General features: G+C 43.0%; 2 protein-coding genes across 7 annotated transcripts in view; one reads left to right on the top strand and one right to left on the bottom strand.

Moving 5' to 3' along the window:
• The window catches only part of gabbr1b (gamma-aminobutyric acid (GABA) B receptor, 1b), a 142978-nt gene extending 134745 nt beyond the window's left edge, over window positions 1–8233 (bottom strand). For all 3 annotated transcript variants that reach the window (XM_029167437.3, XM_029167438.3, XM_055512974.1), the window contains exon 1: window positions 7229–8233. In XM_029167437.3, coding sequence (XP_029023270.1) covers window positions 7229–7489 — 261 coding nt within the window. In that variant the 5' untranslated portion in view covers window positions 7490–8233. The remainder of the gene's footprint in view (window positions 1–7228) is intronic.
• A 2701-nt stretch (window positions 8234–10934) lies between these two features.
• vars2 (valyl-tRNA synthetase 2, mitochondrial) overlaps window positions 10935–27590 on the top strand; it is a 49911-nt gene continuing 33255 nt past the window's right edge. The window contains exons 1-8 of one of the 4 annotated variants that reach the window (XM_029166232.3): window positions 10935–11309; window positions 12663–12744; window positions 12840–12940; window positions 13272–13393; window positions 13476–13542; window positions 25017–25114; window positions 25198–25279; window positions 25630–25749. In XM_029166232.3, coding sequence (XP_029022065.1) covers window positions 11133–11309; window positions 12663–12744; window positions 12840–12940; window positions 13272–13393; window positions 13476–13542; window positions 25017–25114; window positions 25198–25279; window positions 25630–25749 — 849 coding nt within the window. In that variant the 5' untranslated portion in view covers window positions 10935–11132. Of the gene's footprint in view, window positions 11310–11385; window positions 11405–12662; window positions 12745–12839; window positions 12986–13271; window positions 13394–13475; window positions 13543–25016; window positions 25115–25197; window positions 25280–25629; window positions 25750–27590 lie in introns of those variants that run through there. The other 3 variants (XM_029166233.2, XM_029166234.2, XM_055512956.1) reach the window with 3 other exon arrangements.

Raw genomic sequence — 27590 nt, 5'->3', positions numbered from 1 at the left:
TGCTGTTTTTTGACCTATACGACATATTGTATTATGACCAGTAGCACATACTGATTTTTAGAACACACTGTGAAAACAATTGTAAAGGTGGCTCAGTTGGTAGAGCAACTGCTTTGAGAAATGAAAGGTCCCAGGTTCAAGAGCACTAGAGCAATAAGTGTGTCCTTGAGTAAGACACTTTGCACTGGCTCCCCGGGCACCGCACTGTGGCTGCTCACTGCAACCCTCAGGGGATGGGTAAAGAGATTACGTTACGGACAAGGGTCAAACTGGACTGAACTGTATTTTAAAACACACTCACTATGAGTGGGGAACAGGCTACAAAGGCCTTCAAACTAAACTGGAGGGAGGACCCAAATGCACGACCCACAGACAGGACTGACAATAAGTGATTTAATAAATAAATAGAACATACAGACTGAGAACAATACAAACTAAGGACGCTGCGACTGCAGGATAAGCCAGAAACAAAAAAATGCAAACTAACACATATAACTCACAGGTAAACTAAAGATCATTGCAGAGCAGGAAACTAAGTAGCCATACTAAAACACAAAACATGCAAACAACAGTATCCAACACAAACAGTGAACAAACACACAAACCTGGACAGAGCACAAGAGCACGATGACACTGCAACACGTAACAAGTAACCCATAACCAGTAACAAGTAACCCATAACCAGTAACGAGTAATGCACCAACAAAGACTGTACCCAAACCAGAAACTTAAATACTTACTAAAACAGGTGACTCTAATTAAACTAATAACAGGACATGACATGACAGGAAATGAAAAAACAAAGAACCAACCAAGAGGGCCTTAATGCCACGTGAGCCAGAGTGCCCTCTGGCTGTCTGGAAGCTGACTCACAACAGAGCCCCCCTCTCAAAGCCGTCTCCCAGACGGCGAACTCGCACGAACTAGACGAGCCGGGCGGGCGGAGGGAGGCGAGGATGCGGGACAAACAAAACCAAAACACAGAAGACAAGAACACCCAAGAACCAGCAACAGACATGAACCAACCAAACCGTAAACACTCCCAAAACAAAAAAAAACCCATATCACATCCCCTCGTTTGATCAAAACATAACCCCACTAACGTAACTCTCAATAGTCAAATAAGTCCCAAAACAAACTGAGGTAGTCCACAAATAACGAGTCCTCCACCAGTCTCATGGTGGGTGCCAACGAGGCAGGGTCCAACCCAGCAGCCGCTGGGAGTCAACTGGCACTCCTGGTGCCCCTGAACACGGGCCCAGCTCCCTGGGTGGGCGTCGACGGTAGAGGCAGAGCCAGCGTAGCAGCGGGTGATTATGGCGGCAAGGCGACCAGTCCGGTGGCATAGCCCCCATGAGCCCTAAGGCCCCTTGTGGACCACCAAGACGACGAACGGGAACCAGCGGCTTCCTCCTTGGACCACCGCGACGACAAACGGGAACCAGCGGCGTCCTCCCTGGACCACCGCGACGACAAACGGGAACCAGCGGCGTCCTCCCTGAACCACCGCGACGACAAACGGGAACCAGCGGCGTCCTCCCCGGACCACCGCGACGACGAACAGGAACCAGCGGCGTCTTCCATGGACCACCGCGACGAATGGGAACCAGCGGCGTCTTCCATGGACCACCGCGACGAACGGGAACCAGCGGCGTCTTCCATGGACCACCGCGACGAACAGGAACCAGCGGCGTCTTCCATGGACCACTGCGACGAACAGGAACCAGCGGCGTCTTCCATGGACCACCGCAACGAACAGGAACCAACGGCGTCCTCTTTGGACCACCGCGACGAAACGTGGCCTCCACTGGACCACCAGGAACCTCAAGGGTCAAACGTGGCTTGGCGACAGGAACCTTACGTGGTGCTGCCCTCGGGGAAACAAGAAGCAGCCCCACCCTCAGAGAAGCGCCCTTCTTGGAGGGCAGACGTGGAGCCGGAACCGGAGCCAGAGACGAAACCAGACGTGGAGCTGGAACCGGAGCCAGAGACGAAACCAGACGTGGAGCCGGAACCAGAGACGAAACCAGACGTGGAGCCGGAACCAGAGACGAAGCCAGACGTGAAGCCGGAACCGGAGCCAGAGACGAAACCAGACGTGGAGCCGGAACCGGAGCCAGAGACGAAACCAGACGTGGAGCCGGAACCGGAGCCAGAGACGAAACCAGACGTGGAGCCGGAACCGGAGCCAAACATGAAGAGGAGAAGGCAACAGCTGATGTGCTGTCGCGCTGAATCGCACTGGACGGCGCCACCACCTTGTGGCACCGTGGTGCAGGTACTGGGAAGTTCGGCTGCGGCGTTGACGTTCCACGCCGAGGGGCCGAAACCAGAACCAGATGTTGTGCAACGGGACTGCCCCGCTGTATTTCCACGCCCTGCGTCTCCTCCAAACGCTGGGACCGTGGAGTTGGCACAGCAGTAGTGAACTGCCGATCTGCACACGTCGACGCTTCCTCGTTGAAGTGCCTTGGTGCAGGTGTAGGTGTCTGAACAGCGGCATCCTCACGCTGTGACTCCCCATCCAGTGCTCCCTCCCAAGAGCGCTGGGTAAGAGGGTCTCCCGCTGACACGGTTGCCGGCCGACGGCCAGCGGGCTCCGACACTTGGTCCTCCAAGTGCCGGTCTGGAGGAGCGAGAACAGCAGGCCTCCATTGCTGTCTCGTCGAGCGCAGCGTCCTCCGCCTTGAACGCTGACGTCTCGGGGGCTGTGCAACAGACGCAGTGAAGTTCGTTGTGCGAGCCGAATCAGGGACGCCCATCTTTGCGCCAACACCCACACCCGGGAACTCAAACAACCAGGGTTCCTCCCACAAAATGTCATCCAGCAGCTTGACTGCTACTAACCTGGCCTCCGGCCTAGGAGCTTCAGTGGCTGCTTTCAATATGACCCCGTAGCGCATCAAAAAGTGTGGGGACAGATCTGGTCTAGCTGGATCCATGGCACTGAACTCGAACTGGTTACACACACACACAGACAAACTAAACAAGTCGTACAAGCACGAAAACAAGACAAGCACCCAGTGAACACAAACACACAGCCTCACAAACAAGACAAGCTATAGTGCTAACACAGACTACCCCTACAGTAGCGCTCCACTACACTAACCGGGGAAAAACAAAAAGGACAGGGTCGGCTGGGTCCAAAAGGTTGGTGCATTCTGTTACGGACAAGGGTCAAACTGGACTGAACTGTATTTTAAAACACACTCACTATGAGTGGGGAACAGGCTACAAAGGCCTTCAAACTAAACTGGAGGGAGGACCCAAATGCACGACCCACAGACAGGACTGACAATAAGTGATTTAATAAATAAATAGAACATACTAGTGATGGGTCCGGCAACACCGATGCGTCGGCGCCTGCGTCGAGCTCTTAGAGCGAAACACTGTGTCGGTGCGCGTATCGCGTTGGGAAAGCACGTGACCGATACAGTTCCTGTATCAGTCACCGTCTGACGCGCCAGACTGTGTTTATAAGGAAGCGCATGTGTCGGGATGCATCTGCCGAAAGGAATCCATGAGCGTTTTCCGTTCATTGTCAAATTCATCTATAATTCATCTCATATCGGAAAATAAGGTTTCTTTTGTGATCTAATTTTATAATAAAGTGAAAGTGTATTATTAAATTAATTAATTAATTTTAAAAAGTTTTCACTTGATCTATTTGAATTCAGATTAATTTCCAAAGTGACTCTTTACTAATCATATTGTTTTATGCAGGTTAAATTTCGTATTTATTCGACAGAACTTTCCTATTTAAACCAAACCACCTCAGAGTTTTGACCCCAGCAACACTTCTAGACCCCAGATTTAAATCACTCCGCAGTTCCTCCAAGTGCAATGAGGCCGTCAGTAGACTGCAGTCAGAACAGCAGCTGTCTGCACCCTCTTTAGGCATGTTATTCAGCATTATTTGTTTCTTGTTGTTTGGAAATGGTGTACTAAAATGGCAGTGTGTTGTTTCTAGATAACCTTTGGCAAGATCTCCTCATTGCAGTGGGCAGAGAGACCAAATTTGTTCACTTAGATTTTTACGTTATGACACATGTCCACTTTATCGACTGTATCTAAAAATATAAATTTTAAATGTAAATGAAGATATGAAATAATACTATATAACATACAATGGCTTAAATTATATTATTGTATATATTAAGTCACAAAATCAGTGTCAGCTGAGTCTGTCAACTAGGCTGCCTGTAGGGAGTTTTAATGTCCAGTAGGTGTCAGTATTCAGTGACACAGTATCGGCACAGTATCAATACAGTTTTGCAATGTGTCGAAACGTTTCATGACGCCTCATCTACCCATCACTAGAACATACAGACTGAGAACAATACAAACTAAGGACGCTGCGACTGCAGGATAAGCCAGAAACAAAAAAATGCAAACTAACACATATAACTCACAGGTAAACTAAAGATCATTGCAGAGCAGGAAACTAAGTAGCCATACTAAAACACAAAACATGCAAACAACAGTATCCAACACAAACAGTGAACAAACACACAAACCTGGACAGAGCACGATGACACTGCAACACGTAACAAGTAACCCATAACCAGTCACAAGTAACACATAACGAGTAACGAGTAATGCACCAACAAAGACTGTACCCAAACCAGAAACTTAAATACTTACTAAAACAGGTGACTCTAATTAACCTAATAACAGGACATGACATGACAGGAAATCTGGCTGTCTGGAAGCTGACTCACAACAGATTAAGAGAGATTAATTTCCCCAATATGGGTTCAATAAATAAAGTTAAAAGTGAGGGATAAGAAATAGGCTTTATCAGCGATAAGGATAAAAAAGCTTAAAGATAAAAGCTTAAAAAACCATACCACTGTATGTATCACTGTTAGATACACGGGGCAAACCAGACTAATATGAGAACCCAAACGCAATGACCCATACACATACTTGATAACAATAATATGATTCAATGAAATAACAAAACATACACATGCACCAAAGGAATAAGAAATATTAACTAACTAAAATCACTGCCCTAGCAGGATGAATGGCTCAAACAAATAACTACTAACACAGAGACACCTCACAGATTCACAGCATGAGCAAACAAACCTGGACAAGGACAAGACAGAACCATGAGGTACAAGTGAGGACAGGTGACATCCATGTAACAATTACGAACCAAAAACACTCAAAAAACTCAAATACTAAATACTCAGGTGGACATAATGACACTAATCACAAGACAGGAAACAACACAGGAAACTACATGAGATCAGGACGAGACAAAGTAAGGCTCTTCTTGTCAGGACTCGCAGGGAGTGGACAGGAGTGAAGGACCCAAACGCACAGCCCGGGAGACAAACTTAGAATAAGCCAGGTTTATTTGGCATAAAGACGGCAGGCGAGAGCATGAGCAAGAGGGACCCGAAAGGGAAAGTGTTTCATTGATTTTTAAAGAACAACAAAAGCAAGCATTCACAGGGCGTCAGCTACTGCGAGCTGGTCAACTGAACACAAGGCAAGTGTCCTATGTAGACAGGCTATATGAGCAGTCGGAAGTACTGCTAGTTTAAACTGGTTTTCACATACATTATTTTCCTCTGACAGTGTTTACCAACCCAAAGGACATAACGTAAAATTTAGCATGGGCCTTTTCCTAAAAACGTATGTATGTCCTAGCTGTGAGAACGAAATATATTCCTGTGGAGTTAAAGGACGCTATTGAAGCATGTGCTGGATTCCCTCTCCTTACCTAATGACACTGAGTCAATAGGCTCTGTAACAAGCGGCTTAGACAAAGCTGCCCTCTTCAGTCCTGAATAAAATAGATTGGTTTTATAAAGCAAGGCCCACATTAATCCTCACAGCTGATTCAGTGATTAACCCCAGCACACAAAGGAAATCAGCAATACATTCAAATGAAAGTCTGCAAGTGGTCTATGTGGACCTTTTGGACTCAGTTAGATAAAGTCTTAAAAAGCTTTAAACCTTTTCTTCTCTGCTTGCCAACAAAGACTGATTTTAGCTAGCACCATGCAGCACTGGACTGTGATCAACAAAAGAGCCATCAGATTATGTTGTGTGTCATGTGCAGCTGGCCCAGCAGAGCAGTGAAGTGGTGAAGAGGTCTGTGACCGATGACTCAATGCCTTTACATGATTATCATACATGTGGCCAACTATAAGACTTAATATGGTGTTATGATTTAAATCATCCAGCTACCCATCTGCTGCCTTTAAACTAGCGGCATGATCGTTTAATTTTCCTGTAGATCTGTGTTTGTTTGAACTAGAGTTGTTCTGGTTACTGTTGTCATGCCAACATCACCCCCTCCTTCCCATCTGGCTTTTGAAGTGGGAATCCAATGCAGAGCAGCATTAACCAATCAGAATAATGCTCTTTAAAAATACCAGCCTTTCACAGTGCAGCTAGCTGCTGTGTATTTATACTGCCTAGAAGAGGAGAGGAGAGGAGAGGAGAGGAGAGGAGAGGAGAGGAGAGGAGAGGAGAGGAGAGGAGAGGAGAGGAGAGGAGAGGAGAGGAGAGGAGAGGAGACGAGAGGAGACGAGAGGAGAGGAGACGAGAGGAGAGAAGGAGGCAGTTTGAAGTCCTAATCCACCACATTTTAGTGATTAAAATGAACCAGTGTATAGACATCCATGCCTGTGACACTGGCATTAAAAAACAACAAAATATCCAATACTTCATAATTCCAAACAAATAAAAAAATGAAAATCACGTTCTGCAGGTGAGGAGTAAGAAGCATACAGATAAACAGACTGGTGGTGTATGTAGCCATTAGCTGCAACCTAATAACCTGACCTAAGGCTTAATTAATAGAAAGCACTGCACCTTTAATTAATTTGCTGAACGGCAAGTGCTTGAGCCATCATTCCCACTCTGCATTTGCTCCACTATGGCTTTATATATGGTGTTTGGCAAAAACATGCTGTAATGATAAGGCTGTTTATAGGAGTACTGAATGATTTAGTCGCTACTTCGTCCATAATTGTGACATTCTTTAATGCTTAACTTCGTATAATCCCAACTTGTGCAAACAGTGTGTCAAGTGATGCAGGTGGCTGCCTCGGTGTTGCACAGTGAACCTAACATTTTGGGCTGTTAGGCGGAGTCTCTAACAAAACACGTAGAACAAAACGGCTCAGATTCTGATCAACATATAAAATGTGTGAAAAATACAGAATAAACAGTGTGAGAGAATACAGCTGTGTTTGTTACTCACTCTGCTGTCGTAGTGTATTAGCTCCATTTCGTAGTCCGGAAGAATGTCGGTTCTGTTATTTACCAGGTCCAGCGCCATCTGAGCGGCGGGGAGGCAGGCTTGTCCACCGGGCCAGCCTCCACTCATGGGGAAAAGGGCTCCGATGTAAAGCTTCTTTTTGCCTGAAGCCGGACAGCAGCAGGAGAGGAAGACGGCGATTGTAACGGCCAGAGAAGACCGGAGGACAGGCCTATGGAGGAGAAACTGTAAAAAGCGACCCATCGCTGGTGGATGCTGGAGGCGATGGAACAGATCTACAGTTGTAGGGCGTTGCGTGCGTGGGTCAGGAAGAATGAATTTCCATAAACAGCGAGAGACGTTTTTCCTCAGACACCGAAGCACATTTAAGATTATAGCTCACCTCAAGTGCGCATTTCTGTGCTTGTTCTCTTTCAAAAATAACATTTAGGGATGAACGATACAGATGCCGTTTAAAAAAGAACTGTCTTATTCACCTGCTGTGAATTGGCAATGTAAAGATTATTATTACCATTATATACCCTTGGTTTTAGAGACGTTTACGGACACAGTAGTGGACTGGAGTTGCTACTCGCGAACGCAACTTAAATATAAAGTCAAGAGTGGTCAGCGCTTTCCGCTGTCCAGGGTTCTGAAACGAAAGTCGAGGAAGCTCCGTGATACGATTACTCCTCAAACATAACAGATGGCAGCAAGACCGCGTCTTATTCCGTCCTTTTCAAACGCTCACACTGCGACGGTATCCTTCTGTCTTTCTACAGACTCGGGTTCTTGATCGAAAAGCGCGATACAATACAACGTGCATAACCCGTAGCGATGCACAAGACGTAATCCGGTTTAAAGGCAAGGGCGAATCTCAGGATGAAAAAGAAGTCGCCTCACTGCTGGAATGCGGTCTATCGCTTAGAACGAGAAAAATGACAATAACGGGAGTGTTCAGCTCGCTGGTCTGTGACTGCAGCAGCAGTAGCAACAGCAACATGAGAGATAATGTGAGAGAGAGGAGGAGACGAAGGAGAAGGAGGGATTGGTTCACAGTGTCTCCATTTCACAAACTACTTTGAACTTGCAGTTTTCTGTATATCTTTTCTCCGCCGACTTTGACACTTCCTCTTCCCCTGCCATCAAACCGATACTACTCTCTGCTCTGACAAAAGCAACTTAACTGAACTCAGCTTCATTGTCTATTGGTTCACTGGGCATGGTGCCTTATTAATAAGACATCAATGACAACTCAAACTTCTTTTAATTGTACAGGGACCATGTGCAAAAGAACATGTTCACACACCAGGGCCAAGAGGAGCTTCTGACAATATTGGTTAAACATAAGGTACAATAAAATTGTGAGATAGAAAATGTTTGATTTTGTAAGTGTGTCTGGGACAGAGGATTCTCTGTGAGCAGATGTCCACAATACTCACACCACTACAGCAGATCAGATTTTTTTATTTATGTTGAGTCAGCTGAGTCTCTGGTAAACCTAGTCAAGAGGGCAGCAAAAAGCAATCCAACATATATTCTGCATTCACAACTAATGCCCACCTGGAAAATGTTATCACACTGATTTGTTTTTTCAAATCTTTATTATTATAGTTCTTCCGTCTGCATCTAACTAGTCAGCTATTCTTCAAATTGTTAAATTGTTGTTTCTCGAGAAATAAAGTCAACATTAAAACATTCAGTACTGTATGCATATTAGATCGCAATGCATTATAGTTGATTAATTGTGAACAATTGCGGCACCCTAAAAGGAACCCTTCCAATGATTGAGGTTGAAGTTTTGATGTTTGTGCAAATGCACTTTTGTAAGCTACAACTTGTGATAATTGCATTTTCACATAGTTTTGTGAGAATATGGTTGTGTTTGATCTTACCAATTCAGTTATACTTTATTTGTATTGACCACTTTTAGCTATTCTTTTAAATGCTTAAGCTTTTCTTGAGGAGCAAGCTCAATATTACAGCATTCAGCATTATATGCAAATTTAAAGCGCAATGCATTATGGGCAATGCACCCTAACAAAAACTAATATTAGAAGGTGACCCTTGCAATGAATAGTGAGTGAATGTTGCATTTGATTCTTCTTGTTTGCACCTTAAAATCTTTTGTAAAAGGCAGTGTTTTGTTCAATAAAAATACTTTAAGCATCTTAATATTTTGAGAACGTCTTTGGACTGTGGGAGGAAGCCGGAGAACCCGGAGAGAAACCACACAAGCACGGGGGAGAACGTGCAAACTCCACACAGAAAGACACCAGGGCCGCCTCTGGGAATCGAACCCAGAACCTTCTTGCTGTGAGGCGACGGTGCTACCCACCATGGGTAGACTTTCATGTCTTTGCTTAAAAAAGTCAACATCAGAATGCTACTGCTAAACGAGAGATTGTCTCTATTTCAACAGTCCCTCAGCAAAGTGCAAATCGCATTTATTTTTCACACATCTAATATATCACTGTGCCCTGAGGGTCACTCATACGCACACTCTCCTCCCTCAGGGTGCAACACGCAAAAAACAAGATGCTAAATTAATTTGACCAAAGTTATAACATTACTTAAATCCTAACTTTAACTATAACAATACAAACACAAGAACGGTTTCTTTACCCATAAGCCTTAGCGGTTCAGAATGGGAATAGCCCCCCTAGGCGTGTTAAAATGAGAGTAGTATTCTCTCCATCTGGAGAAAGCTCTTCCGCTATATCCTTATTCACCTTATTCACGTCAGACAGTTCCTGTATCAGTCACTGTCTGACGCGCTAGACTGTGTTTATAAGGAAGCGCATGTGTCGGGATGCATCTGCAAAAAGGAATCCATGAGCGTTTGCCGTTCATTGTCATATTCATCTATAATTCATTTCATATTGGAAAATAAGTTTTTTTTTAAATTTAATTTTATAATAACACGAAAGTGTAATAATAAAATAATTAATTAATTTTAAATCTATTTGAATTCAGATTCATTTCAAAGTGACTCTTAGTTTACGAATCATATTATTTTATGCAGGTTAAATGTCGCATTTGTTTGACAGAACTTTCCTATTTTAACATATGACCCCAGCAAAACTTTTGTGACCCCAGATTTAAATCACTCTGGTTCCGCAGTTCCTCCAAGTGCAATTAACTGCAGGCAGAACAGCAGCTGTCTACACCCACTTCAGGCATGTTATTCAGCATTATTTTTTTCTTGTTTGGAAATCTTGTAATAAAAAGCAAGTTTGTTGTTTCTAGATAACCTTTGGCAAGATCTCCTCATTGCAGTGGGCAGGCAGACCAAATTTGTTTAAAAAAAAAAACAAAAAAAGGCATCCTCATTGACAACATGTTCACTTTGATTCAATTAGGTTGCCTGTGGGGATTTTTAAGGTCCAGCAGGTGTCAGCATTCAGTGACACAGTATCGGCACAGTATCAATACAGTTTTGCAATGTGTCGAAACGCTTCATGACGCCTCATCTACCCATTTCTTCTTCTTCTTCTTCTTCTTCTTCTTCTTCTTCTTCTTCTTCTTCTTCTTCTTCTTCTTCTTCTTCTTCTTCTTCTTCTTCTTCTTCTTCTTCTTCTTCTTCTTCTTCTTCTTCTTCTTCTTCTTCTTCTTCCGCCATGTTTTGTATGTGTATTTCAGATGTTCAAATAAAGTTTGAAAAAAAATGCAGCTAAGCGGCTCACTAGTCACGTGACATTGGTCATGTGATTTTGAACGCGCTCCTGATGCTACTCTGTAACACTTCCGCTGCTCAATGTTTCAGTGACGAGCTAGGAAAGTTATTTGGTCTAGCTAAAATGTCAGAAGTGTGTCGGAATATAAATAAAGGTTAGTTATTGTCACCTGATTTACAGGAGGAACGCTATTTCATTTGACTGTTTCCTTGTGCAGTGTGTTGTTGAGGATGATGAGGACAGGCTGTGCCGCCAGTTTAAGGCTGGCAGGGAGAGTAGCCGTCAGACTCTGCTCTAGCAACCGAACAAAACGTTCATCTTTCGCAAATTCCACTCCACGAACCCAAGCTGAAAAACAGAGGCGAAAGCAGCGACGAGAGGAGGCTATACTATCAAGTCCACGCAGTGTGAGTAGGAAGGAAGCAGCAGGAAAATCCTAGCAGGATATATGAAGTCTTCAAGTATGAAATATTGTGCTGAAAATAACCAAACTGAAAGACTGGTAATGCTTTACTCATAATGGCTTGTCAAATAGGAAATGTTTCTACTCGTATTTAAATGCTGATTTAGGGCTTTATCGCCAACATTATGTGCACATTTATACAGGCCTTGTAAAATACAGGTTCTTAAAAAGTGTAGCAGAGATGTAGCCTGATTCTGAGTTGCTGGTATGGGTAAAGCAGTCCCACTGGATCTTACAATATGCACTCCATCATCCATTGTATTTGGACTCACCTTGGTAGATAGTCTGATGCTCCGGTTGCCTTATTAGACTCAATGGGTAGACTATTGTTGTGGGAAGCAGAATGTCCCAGGTTCAATTTAACTGAATTTTCCGACTGTGGGATAAGTAAAGGTCATCTTAAATGAAGAACTATAAACCTACTGAAAGAAAGCCTGAAGTATGGTTTTAAAACAAGCTATTTTGAAGTAAAAATTAGAGGTTGAGACACTAAAAAGTTTCCAAAAGTAAACTTCACATACATTAAGAGGTATTAAACATTGTAAAAACAAAATCAATCCTAATGCACCAAGTTAACATATACCATAACCAGCATGAAATCAAAGCTCAGTCCAAAATTTTTGGAATTAATCATAATTATTGAGGAATCTCCCCCCGACATATTAGGATTTGGCTAATTTTAGAAAATATTTTGCAGTGCAAATGCCATAGACACTATATATACAATGTCTGACTGTGGCTTTTCAAATTTGTATCCAAGTTAACATATCTGCCAAATATCAGCTTTGTACCTTGACAAATAAGGGCAGTTTACAACTGTGACTTTTGATATAACTTATAACAAATATTATGAGATTTTCTGAAAGACTGATCTGAGGAGCTTTGCTTGATTTCATGTAGAATGACTCAGAAGACAGTAAAAGTGGTAGAGAATGATTAACTTCAAATTTTTTGGTTAAAATAAGAATAAATTGTATTAATGAGTATATTTCAGCAAAAATTTAAATGTTGCAAAGTATTGTTAAACCAAGTCAGTATTCCTACACTCTAAGAAATGAATTTTGAGGGTAGCATGTTAAGCTCTTTTATAAATAATAATGAATTTATTTGAATTGGTGTGTGATTAGAAGCTCAACTGTGCAGTAATCATGCTCTTTAACCTGTGAGGTGGATAGATAATCTTGGCAGTGTGCTCACTGACACAGAAATATGAAAGCATTAGATATGGTTTATATCAAAAATTTTATACAAAATGGCTTACCCAACCACATTTGCATATGTACTGTGCTGTTTTCAGGCTGTAGAAGATGAAGCAGTGAAGTGGAGCCAAAAGGAGAGGGTAGCATACAAAGCTCAAACACCTTATAGGAAAAATGAAGGTAATTGATTTCCTGGCGCTGGCCTCCTCCAGCAATAGCTAATTGTGTACTGTATCTGTTCTATCTCGCTGCTAACCTATAAGTTAATTTTGCAGACACTATCCTGCCGTTCCCATCCTCATATAGTCCAGAATATGTGGAGTCCAAATGGTATCCATGGTGGGAAAAAGAGGGATTCTTTAGTCCAGAGCAACATGTGAGAAAAACACATTCAGCTGTAACAATAAGCTAAGTAATGCAGGTAATTTAGAGTGATTATTTAGATTAAGGGTTTGTTATAGTCAAGCATCTCATTGAATTTCTCATAGAAGAATGATTATATTATAGCAATTAAATATAATAAAACAGAATCCACTATAATAATTGAAAATTATCATTAAATATAGAGTCCAGACAGTCTGGTAGCTGTTTGTGTAAATAAATATTCTATGCAAGTAAACATAGTGAGGTGTAATGGGGAAACACTGTTTATTTGCACCAGGGTCTGGTTATGGTTTGCAAACTTACCATATGCTTTATCTATTCAGGAAAGGCTATCTCACAGTGTGGATCAGACATTTTGTATGTGCATACCACCACCAAACGTGACTGGTACTCTGCATCTTGGGCATGCTCTGACTGTAGCTGTAGAAGATGCCCTGGTTCGATGGTATTTTACATCAAAGTATGCAACATGTAGGATTCCTAAAAGACTTAATTAAGCAGTAGCATTTCAATTTCTCATTCACCAGGAAAAGGATGCAAGGCTACAAAGTACTATGGGTCCCTGGATGTGACCATGCAGGTATTGCAACACAGGTATGAGAACTTGCTATCTTTTTAAATGTTTTTTGTGTTACTCTGTAACAGCGTGGAATTAACCTTAATAAGACATTTAACTGTTCTACATTAAAATCGTTTAAGTGTTACTGTAAATGAACCTGACCAGTGATTGCAAGCAAAGTCTTCTTTCATTGTAATTCACAGGTTTTAATAGCATGGCTTTGCAGACATAGAATATGTATGCTTGATGTGCCTACAGTTCATATCTTTTGTCACTTTTTGGCATGTTTGAAAATGTACTTTTCAAGCCCTTAAGCTATTTTCAGGATGTGTCACTTACTATACAAGTGATGTTCAGATGTTATAAGCGAGGTTAGGTCACAGCATCCTCCTCCTTCTTGTCCTGATAACGCCAACATAAACTAAACTCATATCAGGTAACTGCCATTTGCTTGTCTGTATAGAAATACAATTGTTATATTTACATTGTTTTACTCCAACAAACTAAGCAACTAAGCATGGATCTATTGTTGATGTCTATTGGACTTGTTTTTTTCCGTTAAAACATTTCACCACCATCCAGTAGCTTCTTCAGTCGGAGGAAAGTTGGCAAAAGGCCACACATTTATTCTTCAGTGAGGTTTCCCCTCACACCTATAAACAATGAGCTTGTTATGTGAACAAAGGGCTGGGGGTAGTAAGTAAGTGTGAACTCTCAAGTATTTGGCTCCTCCTCTACCATTATACGTACAGGGTCGTTAGGTGTGTGCTTTCTGTAAGACTTGTGATATAATCGTAATATTCTTTGGAATAGATGAAAGGGCAGCATGATACACTAAATGGGAGACAGATTTTGTATAGACAAGATGGCGCTGCCTGAGTAGCTGCCTGCTGGAACAGCTCTCACTCTCTTCTCCTGTTTTCTTTATTATGATTTATTATTATTATTATTATAAATAATAATAATAATAATTAATAATAACATTTACGTTCCTTTGCTCTTGCAATCCTGCACAATTTCTTTGCTTACATCCTGTGGTCAGCAATTGAATTTCCCCCTGTGTGATCAATAAAGTCCGTCCGTCTGTCCGTCCATCCATTGCTCGCTCGCTCGCCTTCAACTCTGTTGAGGCAGGATGAGGTATTTTGTATAACCATCAACTTACCACTTTCTCAAATTTCTTGTCTTCTCGGTCCACAACATGAAATGTTATGGTCTGCAAACCAGGCCTTTGTCATCCAGATGGGGATCTACTGCTGGGCGTGGTGTGTTGTTTCATGTGCTTGCCCATCCTTCTGTGTAGTGGCTGTGCCGTTTCATCAATGCTGTGTTGGTGGACAGGTTAAGTTTCTGCTTTAGGGTGTGTGTGCGGGAGGGGGCGGGGGGGTTGCAACCAGCAGCTGAACTCAAGCAAATCTGTTAAGTAAACAAATGGTGCAAAATAAATAAGCAGGGATGTACCTTAGGCTAACACATTCATAACTAAACAACTGTTGTACTGTGGTTTACCTCAGAGATTAATACTAATACTAATACCAATAATAGTGCTAAGGTATGTGCACATACTCATACAAACATATACATATCATATACATACACATATGCATTGTTATACATATCCCATACTACTTAATAAAAGTCAAGACATACAGCACCACAATTTCCATATTCACACATTATTGATATTGGTAGTGATAAGTATCAGTAATACTTACAGTTGGAAAGTTTGGAAAGCCTGTTCAGGTGTTGAGTGTCCCACTACAAAATTAGTAAGGCTGTAGTTTAACATTATTCATCCAAAGGGTGAGGCAGACTTTGGTGCATGAACAATGCCACTTGTGGAAGCCAGGGTGATGTGAGGAGCTCGGCCACTACGCCCATCCAACACGCAGAGGAAAGAATCCTAGCAGCCAGGGAGCCCAAACACCTTCAGTTCCAGGAGGGCAGGTGTTGCAACCCAAGCCGCCCACACAGAGCCCCCCAGGCAGAGCTGCAGCAGCCACAGAGACAGCACCCGAGGTCAGAGTGGGCCACCGTGGGTTGCTGTCCGCCCCATGAGAACCAGGGGCAAACACTCCCCCAGGTGGGAGGGTCGGCCGGAAAGAGTGGAGTCCATAGGGAACCCGCCAGGAGATGCCCCCGAGCCCAGAGTGGGGCCCACCCCCAGTCCACCACCCCTAGACGAGCGGAGCGGGGCCTACCCCATCGGCCCGACCTCATCCCCTGGCACCACACCAGGCCTGCAGCACAAGGCCAGCCATTGGTGGGGGTCAGCAGAAAAGAGACCACCCAGGCAGACGATTAATGTACCCCGGGCGGAAAACCGGACCCCCCACACTCCAACCGCACCACACGCATACAAACTCACACAGACGCATACACCCACCCGCTTGTACAACACACATCATCACATCAACACACACACACACACACACCATAAACTCTCTCACAACAAACTATCATCAATCATACGTGAACCAATGCACTCTCAGATACATTCTCGCACCCACACCATTCGCTTGATCACATTCGTGGGGAGGGTAGGTCTCCGGCCTGCCGTCCATGTGGCCCCAGGCAGGGGTCACAGCTCCTCCCGAGCCCCGCCCAACTCTCCCAACCCGGGAGAAGCAGAGGGCAGCGGGAAAGGCACCCCAGAACCCTGCAACCCAGCTTGGACGTGAGTGTGTGGAACTAAAGTGCACTGAAGGTGGGTGACACCTCCAGGAGCACGACCGCTGGCTGACGGTGTGTCTCCCGGACAGTGCCCCACCTCACCCTAAATGTCTTTTTGCAGTTAAAACTGGGTGGTGATCTCTCCACCAGGGCCAGTGGGCGAGGCCACAACTGGCCTCAGCCCCAGGCTCCAGTGAAAGAGGCCGCTCCCGGCCCTACACGTATGTGTATCTGGCTAAGTATGAGGAACTTTGGAAGATAGCCAATTCTCCGAGGGGTCCAGCAGACAGAGCCATCAATGTGAAGGCTCCGTCCACTGGCCCCCCCGGAAGGAGCCCCCAGATTCCTGGACGAGTGTTTATGACTAATGCAATTAAAACTGCAGAGCATCCCACTTGGGAGGGACGGAACCACTTCCCGGTAGTCCCGGTCCCTCCATCAGCAGGACGCCCCTTGCAGACCTAAGTGGATGAATGTGGAGAATGTAGTTGGGAAGCAGAGCACCAGGGTCCGCAGAGCCAGGTTCCCGACTGGCTCGGCTACCCATCCCACCGCCCCCCACAACCCCCAGCCAGGAAGAGACAGCCGAGGCCCAGGGACCGCAGTACTACTGCCCAGGCACCACACGCAGCACAGCCAGAGCTATCCTCACCCTTTTTTCACACTTACCCATTCTCTCGCTCAAGTATGCCCATGCTCGCCCCGTGTAGTGCTACACTCAAAACTACACACATACTCTGCGGTTGTGCATTGAGGGCCAACCTCCGCCCAGGGCCCAATGAAGGTCGTAGTCCGCCAACCCCCGCCCGGGCACAGGCAGGCACCCCTGGAGAGACTCCCCCGAACACAGGTCACCCAGGTCTCCACGCCCACAGGCACACGCCACCAGTCAGAAATGAAATCAATCAGAGTATAGTTTTGGTCAATGATTTGATGAAGCAGACAATATGTCTAAGGTGGTATAATCTAACAAGCTGTTCAGAAACGGAGTAATGCTTATTTTTTTTTTAGTTTTCCAGTTCATAAGGATGATTTTCTTTGCGACACAGAGGGCAGAAAGAAGTGTGTGTGATGAGTTTGTCTCTAGATCAAGCCCATTTAGATCTCCTAGAAGACAAAGTGCAGGGGCCGCTGGGATTGGACAGGTTAACTGGGTTGACAGGTGTTCACATACTCTTTGCCAAAATTGCTGCACAGGTGAACATGACCAGAATGCATGTAGGAATTTATCTGCTGTGTTATCTGTACAGTAAGGGCAAATATTTGAATTTGTGGGACCCATTTGGAACATCCGTTTTCCTGTATAGTGAGTTCCATGAAGAATTTTATATTTTATTATATATATTGTATATTATGTATATTGTATTAGTTGTAAATTTGTGTTTTTTTGTCATTCTGAATAAATTAGAACATATAATATTCCAGAACGTGTAATTAGTGGTGATGTTGAGATCAGCTTCCCATTTAGAGATCGGAAGGCTCACTGTCTGATCTACATTGGAAATTAAGATATAGATTTTGGATACTGTCCTTTTCCCTGATATATCAATAAATCGCTCTATTACTGGTGGTGGTTGCATGTGGATGGGAGTATTCTTAATTTTTGAATTAAGTATTGACGTTAGTTGTTGGTATTCTAAGAAATTGGCACTAGTGATTTCATAGTGGGACACTAATTCTTCAAAAGAGGTAAACTTGTCTCTTGTGAAAACATGTTTTAGATGTGTTATACCTTCGGTATGCCAAGTTGGAAAGTGTATTTTGTTTTGTATGATGTCTGGATTGTTCCAGAGAGGTGTGTCTTGGCAAAGAGTAAGCGAAGGAAAATGCTGTCAGAGATGCTTTTATGCTAATGCTCTGGTAACAACTATGATGTTTGATTTTGGTGCTGATAAAGGGCAGATCTGCAACTTTAATATTTCCACAAAATGTTTGTTCAATGTCTATCCAGGAGGAGTCTGCTGGCATGGGTTTTATCTATTTGTGGACATGGTTTAGTCTATAAGCAAGTAAATAGTGGTGGAAGTTAGGTACAGTAGTTGTAGGCCGCCGCAGCGTCTGGATTTTTGAAGAGTTATTAAACTAATTTGTGGTGGCTTGGTTTTCCACAGAAACTGAGATGTAGGAGTCTAATGTCTTAAACCACGCCTGGGCTGGCTGAGTTGGAATCATTGAGATTATGTAATTAATTTTTGGCAGGATCATCATTTTTATCATCATGGGTAGCGAAATGGGTAAGGACTGCCATCTTTTGAGGTTGGCTTCTATTTGTTTAAATAATGGATTGTAGTTTAGATCAATAAGCTCTGATAGCCTAGACGACAATTCAATGCCCAAGTATTTAATGTTTCGTGAATGGAGTATGGTAGAAGAGATGTTATTCACCTTAAGGATAAGTGGTAGCACTATAGATTTGGTCCAGTTAATAGAGTATTCTGTAAGTCATGAGAATTCATCTGAGGCTGATAGTTGTAGGAAGAGATGTCTGTGCCTCCAGGAGAAACAGTAACACATCGTCAGCATATAAACTTATTTTATGATTTACTGATTTGGTCGATATTCCAGTAATTCCTACATGCTGTCTTATTGCTGCGGCTAGAGGTTCAATAAATATTGCAAATAGTGATGGGCAAAGTGGGCAGCCCTGTCTTGTCCCTCTATGCAGATTAAACCTTGGTGAGATCTGGTTGTTTGTTCTGACTGCGGCGTTTGCTGAGCTGTATAATATTTGGATCCAGTCTATAAATGATTTCCCAATGCCGAATTTGTGCAGAGTGGCTAAAAGAAACTTCCAGTTTACTCTATCGAAAGCTTTTTCTGCATCTAAGGAGACGATGGCTGACTCTAGTTTATGGGTGGTGACATAATCAATTAAGTTGATTAATCTGTTCATATTGTTTGTTGACTGTCTACCTTTAATGAAGCCTGTTTGGTCAGAGTGAATTATATATGGAGTGATTTTTTTTCTAATTTTCTAGGAAGTGCTTTACACACTATTTTTAGATCTACATTTATTAGTGAAATTAGTCTATAACTTGATGGGAGTGTAGGGTCTTTTCCTGGTTTTTGGAGCAGGCTTATGAAGGCAGAATTTATATTTGTGGGTAATGAATGCTGTTGTTTAATTTCAGCTACCATTTTGTAAAAGCTGGGTGCCAGCATGGACCAGAACTCCTATATAAAATTCAGTTGGGAATCCATCTGGTCCTGGAGCTTTTTTATTGGGCATCTCCTGCAGAGCTTCATGTAGTTCTGCCAAAGATAACAATGAGTCTACAGTTGTGGATTGTTGTTCCTTTAGCTTTGGCAGTTCTACTTTATTCAGGAACTCCTCTATGGCTGAGGTGGATGGATCTATTTGGGACGTATATAACTCTTGGTAAAAGTTTTTAAAGGTGTCATTTATTTCATGGGGATCACGATTAATATTCCCTTATTAGTTATTGAATGGATGATTTGTTTCTCTATTTTTTAATTGGTTAGCTTAAAATTTACCACATTTGTTAGCATGGTCAGAGTTCTCCCAGCGTAATTGATCTATCTGAAACTGAGTTTTGCAATCAATTATATTATTTAATTTCAACTTTAGATTCATTAGGTTGTCTAGGATTCTATCATTGGTTGGAGAGGTAGCATATTTAATCTCTAGAGATTGAATTTTTTGCTCTAATTCTAATTCAAGTAGCATGTCCTTTTTTTTGTGCGATGAATATGAATATATTCTACCGCGCATAACTGCCTTCCCAGTCTCCCAAAGAACACAGGGTGAGGTTCCTGGTGTATCGTTGATTTCTATAAAGGTTTTCCATTCTCTCCTGACATAGCTGATGAAGTCTTGATCATTGAGTAATGATGTATTAAACCTCCAATTCCTGGTTGATGGTATGACTGTCTTAATCAACGAAATGGACATTGGTGCATGATCACTGATTGTGATAGAGCGAATATTGGTGTCAGAGACATCTTGTAAGACTTGAGTTATTTACTAAAATATAACCTTTACGGGAGTGAGAGTGGTGAACTGGCGAGAAAAAGGTATCTTCCCTGCATGTAGGATGAAGAGAACGCCATGTGTCACAGAGAGCGAAGTCATCCATGTATTGTTTTAAGGTCTGTACTGATTGACAATTCCTGTTGCTCACAGCTTTGCTTAGTCCATCCAACTCTGGGTTAAATACTAAATTAAAGTCCCCTCCTACTATAAGTTTGGATCCAGAGTGAGCAGACAGTGATGTGAAGAAGCTGTGAAAGAAAGAGGGGTCGTCAGCATTAGGGCCATACACATTAGCTATGCAATATTCAATGTTTCCTATCAAGATATTAATGATTATATATCTCCCTTCTGGATCTACAATGGTATCGTTATGAGTAAAGTTAATCTTTTTATTTATGAGGATGGCGACCCCTCTTTGTTTAGAATTGTAACCGGCTAAGTGAGCATGTGGGAACTCTGTTGATGCCAGAGTGTAATCTATAGTTTTGGGAATATGAGTTTCCTGTGGTAAAGAAATGTCTGCTTGTAGGGTTTTCAAACGGTTAAATATTTTAAATGGTTTCTCCTTCTTATTGATTCCACGTACATTCCAAATGACAATCTTCAGTGGTGTCATATCTTACCTTACTGCTGTGGATCACTAGTCTTGTGTGTATGTAGTGTGACAGACTTTAGGTGTGTGGCTAACCTTAAGTACCTGTGTATTCTGAGTTGTGTGTTATCTATGTATGTGCACATGTTTCCCCTGTGCAGTAGATGTTTGTGTGTGGCTGCTGGAGGGCTACAAAGCTGGCTGACTACGTGGGAGAAGAATAGAGAAAAGAAGGATGTAAACAGTGTGGAGTGAAAGTAGGTGAAGGAAAAAGAGTAAAGGGAAGGAAAATTAAAGTCAAAGGAAAGTGAGTGATTAAGTATGATAAGCGCTTTGCAAAGTGAGTGGTTGAGTGACATTAGAATGACAAAAAAAAACATTTACATAAAACATCTGTGAGGGAACAAGTTTGAATACTGGATGTAAAGTTATAACACTTAGATGCATTGCATCTATTATTTTTCAACAAACTTTTTATATTAAACCATTTTTGTTACATACCACCTGCTAGTACAGCCATGGAGTTGCTTCCGGGTCCCGGTAGAGCTCTCCGTCGACGTACGTCGAACGTTTTACGGATGGGGAACAGTCGGCAGCAGAGGTCGAGGATCTCCTTGGGGAACTGGTCGTTGACGCTGTAGTCGGTTCCCTTCAGCTGTCTGCCCCGGCTCTTAACCAGTTCCTTCTGCTTAAAGTCATAAAACTTGGCAACGATGGGTCGAGGGCGCTGGCCATCCGGTCGTCTTTCTCCGAGTCTGTGGGAACGGTGAAACGCCATCTTGTCCACTACGTCCGTTGGAATCTTCATCTGTTGTTCAAGGAAGTTTTTAATGGTGGTTTCTGCGTTTTCTGGAATCCCTGAGAACACCAGATTGTCCCTCATGCTACGGGCCTGCAGATCAATGATGCCTTCTTTTATTTTTTTATTTTCGGCCGCTAGCTGAGCCACATCCTCAGTCAGGGAATGCACCGTTCCCTTCAGGGCCTCGTTCTCGGTGGCAAGAGAAACCACCTGCTGCTGACTAAATTCCAGGGAGTCGCGGAGGGCCATGAACTCTTTGTAGAGGAGTTCCACTAGCGCCAGACGCGTGTCGAAGCTTGTTATTTTTTTCTCTATGGACTCCAGGATGTCCATGATGGTTTTGTTAGCTAGTTAGCTAGCTTCAGGTGAGTCAGACGCACAGGATCTTTTGTTTGGAGCCGTGTCCTTTTTCCCCATTACCAGACCCTCGAAGCACTCTTCGATGTACTCGAAACTTTCTTCGGTGTTATCCAGAATGGTAAGATGGTTGATTGTTTTCCGTAGAATGAGATAGTTATTTATTTTATTGAATTGGCGGATAGTTTGTCGGGCTGTTGTTTACTACCGGTGTCACGCCGCCTTGTTGAATTTCTTGTGCTGTTCTCGCAGAGTCTCGCGTTCTCTCACAGCATCGCGCTTCCTTACTTCCTCATCTCCACCTGTGAGCACTCTTCACTGCAATGGACTGCTGGTTTTGCTGTCTGATCCTTTGGTGGAAACGTATTTCTGTTTCAGCGTAATAGTGGGTTTGAAAACAACGGGTATGTGTAGTTTCCAAAAATCCTTTTAAACTTTTTTTTCTCTGCTAGTCCTGGGTCTCAGGCTGTTCTGTTTTCCTTCTTCTGGACTGCGATACTGCCTTATTGAAGGTGCATCTGGGGTAGCCACAGGTCTTTAAAATTTATGATTCAGTGGGTGATCAAACAGCAGGTATTGGTTCATGTGGGTATGTTTCAATTAAATTTCTGTTTCTAAACTGCTGTTGTTCCGTATGTACTCTCTGAAAGCCTATACTCTTGGGTCCTGATTTTCACCCAGGTGTCATCCACATAACTGAACCAATATGTCGGGGTCACCCCTACCAAGGACTAGAAGCTACCTAATAAATGACAATGATACACTTGTACTGGGAGAACAATACAATCAGAAGTTTTTTTTAATTTACTGTTTGTTACAGCAGCAAAGGCGACAATGGCATTTTTGCACTTTTCTTTCTTTTTTTTATATAAAGGCAGTCTTTTGAGTATAAAACACTCATCCCGGGACCAAGGTGCTATGCATATGCAACATAAATTATAACATTTACCTATACAGATAGTCAATATACAGACAAGAGGCAGTATACAGTATAGTGCCCGTGCAAATGTGCAGACAAGCCTTAGTGACAACACAAAAAAGTGTTATGTTTTAATACTTTTTACTACTTCTGTGATGAGGTTGTGATTTGAGGTAGATGGGGGAGAAACAGTAAAACAATTATGAAAGTAGCAGCGTTAATGGAGAAATACTACTGTGCAATAACGGATGGTAACAATTACATTCAAAATCGTGTGTTTATCAGCTCAACCCAGGTCTTATTTGAGATTGTGTGTGAGTACGTTTGGCAGTCCAGTACCTTTTTGTTGAGGAGATGTATGGCTTGTGAAAGGAAGCTGTTACAGTCTGGATGTGAGTGCCTAAATGCTTCAGTACCTTTTTCTAGATACTGTAGCAGAAGGGTAAAAACTGTGTGATTGGTGAGCCACAGTGCTGGTGGCTTTATGGATGCAGTGTGTGGTGTAGATGACCTCGATAGAGGGAAAAGAGACCAGAGGTCTTCCTCAAAAGCACACTGTTCTTCATGTTGTTCTGAGTGTGGAAGCTGTTCATCGCATCTGGAAGGGAGATGTCTCTATAACAGGCAGGTGATATACAGTAGTCTTTTAGTTGATGATGGCTTGTCACTGCTGTTTTTAAAGTGGTTGTGGATTCTTTGGGCAATCCAGTACGTTTTACCCTCTCGTTGCAAAGTCCACATACTGATGGAATTTAGGGAGCACTGACATGAGATTTGCATGGTTGAAATGTCCAGTGACAATAAACAGTCCGTCAGGGTGTGTTCAGCAAATAACTGATCTTTGCATACAGTTCAGAGTGCTTCCTTAACATTTGTGCTCGGTGGAATATACCCTTTGATAATTAAGAGAGTGGTGAATTCTCACAGTAGATAAAAGATCGGCATCTGACAGTCACAAGCTCCAGCAACGATGAGCAAAAGCTAGAAACTAGCAGAGTAAGAACTGTGCACATCAGTTTGTGTTGATGTAGACGCACAGGCCACCCCGCGAGTCAATGCGGAATGAAGCTAGTCCGTCTAGCTAAATAGTGGTGTCTGGAAGTCTGTGGCTAAGCCATGTGTAAACAAAGGCACAGCAGTCCCTAAACTCACACTGGGTAGTCTGATGTTGTCCAGTTTGTTGTCCATGGAGCAGACATTTGATAAAATGATGGCTAGGGTTAGTTTGCTCTGCTTCCACTTCCTCGCGCAGTGCTTCCGATGTCCTCCGGCCACGGGCATCTGGCAACGCCAAGGCCTGGATCTCGAAGCAAACAGAGGTCACATAGGTTCTCATGCATCTCATCGTGAATGAGCTTTACAGGGGTTATTTAGCTTCATAAGTTTCTGGAGGCAACATATATGGACTCTTGTTTTGCCTAGAATAAAACATGCTGCGTCACAAAGGAAAACAAGTAGCACCGTTTTTGGCTCTGGAGTGGCCGCTGCAAGCTACAGTACTCCAGAGACTCCAGAGACATGTCCATGGGTGAATCACATCATTGCAAACATGCAAAATACATGGAAACACACAATAAATGTTCTTTTAATGTTTCCTGGCATCATCACATCAAATCGTCCCCTGGTCTAGACATTGATGAAGTTTGCCCACATCCTCACTGGTCCACCTCTGATGTCCTCATGGCAGATTAGCAGTGTATGGAGACATTTAGAACTTGTATATAGATGTTAACAGTACTGTTGTCAACAGTCAGATGCTAGCCCCGACTAGCAAACTAACTAAGACAATGCTAATGCAGGACAAATAAGATAACTAGAACTAAGAATTAACGCACCAATGACTGTTTGTTTGTTTGTTTGCTTGTTCAAACAAAATAAAAGACAAGGCAAGACATTTAAAAATTGGATAATTCGTTAACATTAGGCTTATTCAAGCAAAAATTAGTGTATTTTATATTAGTATAAAGCCTTTTTAATTAATGCTGTGAAATCTTGTTTTACTATTCTTATTAAAATAGTTCAAGATTTTTCTTTCATTGCATTTTAGCAAATGTCCCTGGTACAACATGAAATTAATTATTGTACAATCTACATTTGATTAATGACGCTTTATTACCTAAACAATGCTCTTATCTCCCACGTATTAACGCATGTTGGTTTGTATTACAACAGACAGTGGTGGAGAGGAGACTGTTAAAGGAAGAGGGGAAGTGCAGACAGGACTTCACCAGGGAACAGTTTCTGCAGGAGGTGTGGAAATGGAAGAAAGAGTGGGTCTTATCACTTAACACCTAACAATTATTTTATATGATCTTTGTCACATGGAGTTGAATTGTTTTTATCTTCGTTGCAGGAAAGGAGAAGAAATTTACGAACAGCTGAGAAGGCTTGGAGCTTCTCTTGACTGGAGCAGAGCCCGTTTCACTATGGATCCAGTAGGACTACTGTTTGTTTTGTTTAAAATAAGATGTTTGCAAAGGGATAAAATAATAAAATAAGAAAAGTCAGGCACCAGGCAACAGTGGATAGGAGGAATTCCCTTTAATAAAAGTAGAGAGACCTACAGTTAATGACATGACATAACAGTAGTAACTGTAAACAGAGTAAATGTGAGTAAAATGAAATTGACAGATTTTTTTTAAATAGTAAATTATTTAGTGGAATGTCAGTCATATTTAAAAATGTTGCTAACAAAGGTATTTTGTATTGATATAATGTGCATACAGTATTCTATATATGTATCCAAATTATTAATTAAATGTTTATTGTATGCACTTAATTGCAGGGCTTCAGCCGGTCTGTGAGTGAGGCCTTTGTCAGGTTGTGTGACTCTGGTCTCATTTATCGCTCGGAGGGCTTAGTCAACTGGAGCTGTTTTCTGGAATCAGCTATTTCTGACATAGAGGTGATGCAGCAGACATAATACATCAGACTTCCAAATAAAATACACCAAATATAGTGCATGTGGTACCTTGAAATACTGCAGGTAAGACCTTCTTAGTACTTCCAGCCCTGCCTCCTCATCGGGTCATCTACCAGAGGCCTGGGAGCTTGAGGGTCCTGCGTAGTATTTTAGCTGTTCCTACTGTAGGACTGCATTCTTCTGGACAGAGATCTCAGATGTTGTTCCTGGGATCTGCTGGAGCCACTCTCCCAGTTTGGGAATTACAGACCCTAGTTTTCCTATCACCACTACCCCCATTGCGCCTTCACCTTCCACTTTCTGTCTCTTCCCTTGGTACTTCTCGATCTTAAGAACCCCTTTTGCATGTCTGCTATTGTAATGGGTAATGGAGCTTGTATGAATGGGTCTATCTGTCTGTCTGTTTGATATTTTGACTGATTTGAATCAAACAAACAATCATCAAATTGAGTCAGCAAGAAGTTTGTGGTTTCTTTGTGGTATTCTTTCTCTCTCTCGCACGCGCAAGCTTTCTCTCACTTTCTGTCACACAGAGAGACAGTGAAACACACACATACCTAGAAATTACTTTTAGGGCTCTTGTTAGTCACGTGTCTTTATAATTTAACTGGCCAAAGTCTAAGAGTGTCATGCAGTACTGTTTAACAGACTAACTGCAGTTGGGAAGAAGCAGTTTTTGTGGCGCGAGGTCCTGGTCCTGATGGACCGGAGGGGAGGGGCTGAAAGTGTTCATGTCCTGGGTGAGAGGGGTTGGCTACAATTCTGGCTGCCCGTCTTTGGTTCCTGGAGATTTCCCTCCGCGGAGTGGACGACACGCTGCAGCTTGGCCTGGTCTCTGGCCGTGGCCGCAGCGAACCAGACTGTGATGGAGGACGTGAGGATGGATTTGATGATGGCAGTGTAGAGGTTTACCAACGTCTTTACAGGGAGGTGAAACTTCTTTAGCTACCTCAGGAAGTACATTCTTTGCTGAGCCTTCTTGGTGATGGAGCTGATATTCTCCCACTTGAGGTCCTGGCAGTGATGATGCCTAGGAAGCGGAAGGACTCCACAGAGGTCACTGGGGTGTCACAGAGGATGACAGGGGGGAGGGGGGCTGGGTCCTTCCTGAAGTCCCCTGTCATCTTCACTGTTTTATATACCTGACCGGACTGCAGCTTCCTCTAAATGCCCCACGTGGCTGCAACCCCAGTGTGGTCAGCAGCTGGATGTGCACTGCCACATCACTGCTACATCACTGCTTCCCACTATGGGGCATCTCTTTGCATGGTTCACTAACGACTGCTCGTACTTGTCATTGTACTTCGCATGCTGCCATTTGTCAGATCCTCTACTAGGGCTAGAGTCGTTGTTATAGAAGATCTGTGTTGCACCATTTTGCACATGTTTTTTATATGCTCTCATCTAATTGCAGACAAGTGGCTGTGTTGTTTATGGGTTTTCTCCAGTGTGAGTAACTGCTTTCTTACGATTAACAGTTTCCCAGTTTCACCTCTTAGTGTCACCAACAGATCAATCGCTGGAGAAAAGTACTTACTTCAGCCAGAGAGCTGCTGTAGCTGTATGCAGCATTTCAACATGCTAGACGCAATACAGAAGGAGACCTATGGGTGATAGACTTTCTGAAAGTTCTTTTTTGACTACCCACGCTTTCACAGTCATTCATTCATTGACTTGGGTGGATAAACAATCAACGAATGGATTCAAACTGGAATAAAAACAAAAAAACAGTTCCCTCTGCATACCTCTGGGGAATTCTAATATTGCACATTAATGCAGTCTGTCTCTTAACATGGCTTGTTATTATGTCTGTGTTCTTGTTA

The sequence above is a fragment of the Betta splendens genome, chromosome 11 (genome assembly GCF_900634795.4).
Source record: "Betta splendens chromosome 11, fBetSpl5.4, whole genome shotgun sequence".
Taxonomy (NCBI): Eukaryota; Metazoa; Chordata; class Actinopteri; order Anabantiformes; family Osphronemidae; genus Betta; species Betta splendens.
This window is presented reverse-complemented; position numbering and strand designations above follow the sequence as displayed.